This window comes from Physella acuta, unplaced genomic scaffold (genome assembly GCF_028476545.2).
Source record: "Physella acuta isolate Inbredline_101_S28 unplaced genomic scaffold, ASM2847654v3 ptg000188l, whole genome shotgun sequence".
Lineage (NCBI taxonomy): Eukaryota > Metazoa > Mollusca > Gastropoda > Physidae > Physella > Physella acuta.
This window is the reverse complement of record NW_026731707.1, coordinates 134,413-137,707: the sequence shown is the minus strand read 5'-3', so window position 1 is coordinate 137,707 and position 3,295 is coordinate 134,413. Positions and strand designations below refer to the sequence as shown.

At 45.7% G+C, this 3,295-nt stretch overlaps 1 protein-coding gene across 1 annotated transcript; it reads left to right on the top strand.

Moving 5' to 3' along the window:
• Nucleotides 1-772: 772 nt before the first annotated feature.
• On the top strand, nt 773-1,129 carry LOC131936819 (protein PIF-like). Its single transcript, XM_059293898.1, has one exon. It carries the CDS (start codon nt 773-775, stop codon nt 1,127-1,129), a length of 357 nt encoding a protein of 118 aa, XP_059149881.1.
• The last annotated feature ends 2,166 nt before the right edge of the window (nt 1,130-3,295 follow it).

The window sequence follows — 3,295 nt, the reverse complement described above, 5'->3', positions numbered from 1 at the left end:
ATGCATTGTGATTTTCAGTTTTAAACACAACCCAAAACGTTTGTAAAAAAAAGCATTTTAGTTTGTATAATTTATAGAACGACTTTAATCTTCTCACTTCTCATACAAATTTCTGCCGGGATTCATCTTTCAGAGTTTAAAGGTTAGGATCAATGACCACCCCCCTTTCCCCCACCCTTCCCCCCAACGATAACTACACACAACATTGATGGGTCAGGGTGCAGAGGTTAGGGCAAGGGAAACTGTTCTGCTCAATCTGAACGGCCTGAGTTTTAGCAGGCATCCAGCAAAATTGTGTTGTGGTACTCACATTGTTTTGTGCAAGTTATTTCAGAGATCCGCCATTACCGTGTGTTGGAGTCAATTTAAAGTAAACTAGATCAAGGGTTAGGTTTTTAAGTCGTAATTAGTTTGAAAAAAAAAACTTAATGTGGCCGTTTACTATCAACAGGTCAGATGGAGTAGATATCGCCTATGTATGTAGACACGGCAAATGAAGGGATAGTGTGGTCGGTGCTATGTGGATTTTACTTTCCTAACGAGGATAGGTACCCATTAGAGCTGGGTGGACTCAGGGCGTTCCTTCGGGTTCAAGGCCGGGATCCAAGCTAGTAGTTTCGTGTGTGAAGTCGTGCCCTTACCGCTTGACAACGCCGTCCGGAATTTGAAGACGATGGTGATACTGACCGGCAAAACCGACCGGCAAGATGACACCACTGGCCGGCACAACTGACCGGTATGCAAGCACTGTTGACCGGCAGAGCTGACCGGCATGGTAGCTCCACTGTCCGGCACAAATGACCGGCATGATGGCACAACTGACCGGCATGATGGCACAACTGACCGGCATGATGGCACAACTGACCGGCATGACGGTACAACTGACCGGCATGACGGTACAACTGACCGGCATGACGGTACAACTGACCGGCATGATGGCACAACTGACCGGCATGATGGCACAACTGACCGGCATGATGGCACAACTGACCGGCATGATGGCACAACTGACCGGCATGATGGCACAACTGACCGGCATGATGGCACAACTGACCGGCATGATGGCACAACTGACCGGCATGACGGTACAACTGACCGGCATGATGGCACCATAACCCGGCACAACTGACCGGCATGACGGCACAAATGACCGGCATGACGGCACAACTGACCGGCATGACGGCACAACTGACCGGCATGATGGCACAACTGACCGGCATGACGGCACAACTGACCGGCATGACGGTACAACTGACCGGCATGATGGCACCATAACCCGGCACAACTGACCGGCATGACGGCACAAATGACCGGCATGACGGCACAACTGACCGGCATGACGGCACAACTAACCGGCACAACTGACCGGCATGATGGCACCACAAACCGGCACAACTGACCGGCATAGTAACTCCACTGTCCGAATAAAGCCCCCACTGACCAAAAAAATGTCCTCCCGGTTGTTTTTCCCGTTTGGCCGAAGCCCTCCCAAGATCCAATCATCCGGACAGATTGAGCAACCCGAGCCGGACCATCCCATCATGCCGGCTTCAACCGGTCCTAGTCATGAAGCCCGGACAATACATACACAACCACCCCCACCGCGGATTATCCACCCTAATCCCCCTAAAACGCCGCCCCAAGAATGCAGGAGACCCTAGCAAAATACGAGGTCTCCACGTTTTTGTTGGGCTCGGCCCGTTTCTATACTGACCACTGGTCATCACGCTTTGTTTTTCCACCAGAGTTGCTTGCCCCTTGAAGGGGATATTTCGAGACAAGGGGGAGACCATTCTAGTGGAGAGAAACATGACAAGCATAAAAACTCACTCCTGAAATGTGGTTTTTGAACAAAACGCTGCTACATTATGAGGTTTGGTCAGTTAATAATTAAAATGAATAGACGCGAATTGAAAGTTTTGTACAGTTAATTGTAACAATCCCTTGTCTTGTCTAAATACAAACAGTAAAAAATTACCGAGAGTAACCTCCCTTAAGTAAGGCGCTGTTCTGTTCGTGTAAACAAGGAAGAGTTCAATCCCTTGGTTGAAGAAAATAGTTACGACTGACTCAAAGCGTCTTTTTTTTCATTTCGGTTCTTTACTTTCATATTTTGGCACGTTTTCGCTTAAACAATAATAATATGAGTCGGAAAAATATAGATCTAGTAACGATTTTCGTCATCGACTCTTCTCTTTATTACTTTATTATGTTGTGTTATTTGTTACATGTTCTGTTAAAAAAAAGTTAAGTCAAGTTTTGGTTTGGTCATGTACGAGTGATGAATATTGTAGCACCAGAGTAATAGTAAAGTTCCTTTTCTAACCTAACGGTCCATGGGGCAGGTGAAGTAGAGTTCACCTGTTTCAGTGACCTCGACAGTGGCTAATATCAGATTTATACTTAATGGCCAACTTCAACTTTTGTGGTAATGTAACCTGGGTGGCCCGGATTATGAGCACATAGTGGCCTACATAAATAAAAAAATGGGCAGATGAAGCCCAACCGCTTTTACCCTCTCTAACTTGATTCAGGTACCAAGTTAGATCTGGGTGTACTCAAGGAAGTCCTGCAGACACAAGTCTGGACTGAGATCCGAACTCGAGACTTTCGGATTAGTAATCTATCGCTCTACCACCAAACCACGCCTACCAATAACTTAACATGATAAAAACACTACCCTTCACGTTGAACCCACTGCCGGCATGATAGTAAAACTTTCCGGCAAAGACGACAGGACTGCCGGCATGCTAGCAAACTTTTCCGGCAAAGATGACAAGACTGCCGGCATGATAGCAAAACTTTCCGCCATGATGAATTCACAGACAGGCATAATATTAACACTATCCGACTAAATTACCGATCTGACAAGCAATTTAGCAACACTATACAAAGCCTTCCCAATATGCATGATTTCGGTATGTTTATCTACCAAATCATGATGTTACATTACTCTTAGATCTAGAATTTCTTTTAATTACATCTTATTATCAAGGAATACAATTTTGTTTAAATTTAGATTTCTACTAAATTTGGAAATATAATTACCATGTATATGACGTCACGAATGACCCAAATCTGAGCGACCGGTCGCAGAAGTGTGAAGCGTTCTATAACCGGCAGCATTCGGCACCATTTGTATGATTGGAAGATTACACGCCATAATATCCATCACGGTTAGTGCCCTTTGGTGCTAGGCGCTACGTCACAAGAGAACGATGACAGCGCGCCCTGTGTCCGTTTTGTTTTCACTGTCGTCAAAATATGTTGGTAGATTGTTGCCGCGAGTTGGTAA

Coding starts and splice junctions, on each gene's coding strand:
- LOC131936819 (XM_059293898.1), top strand. CDS start 773: ATGGTAGCTCCACTGTCCGGCACAAATGACCGGCATGATGGCACAACT.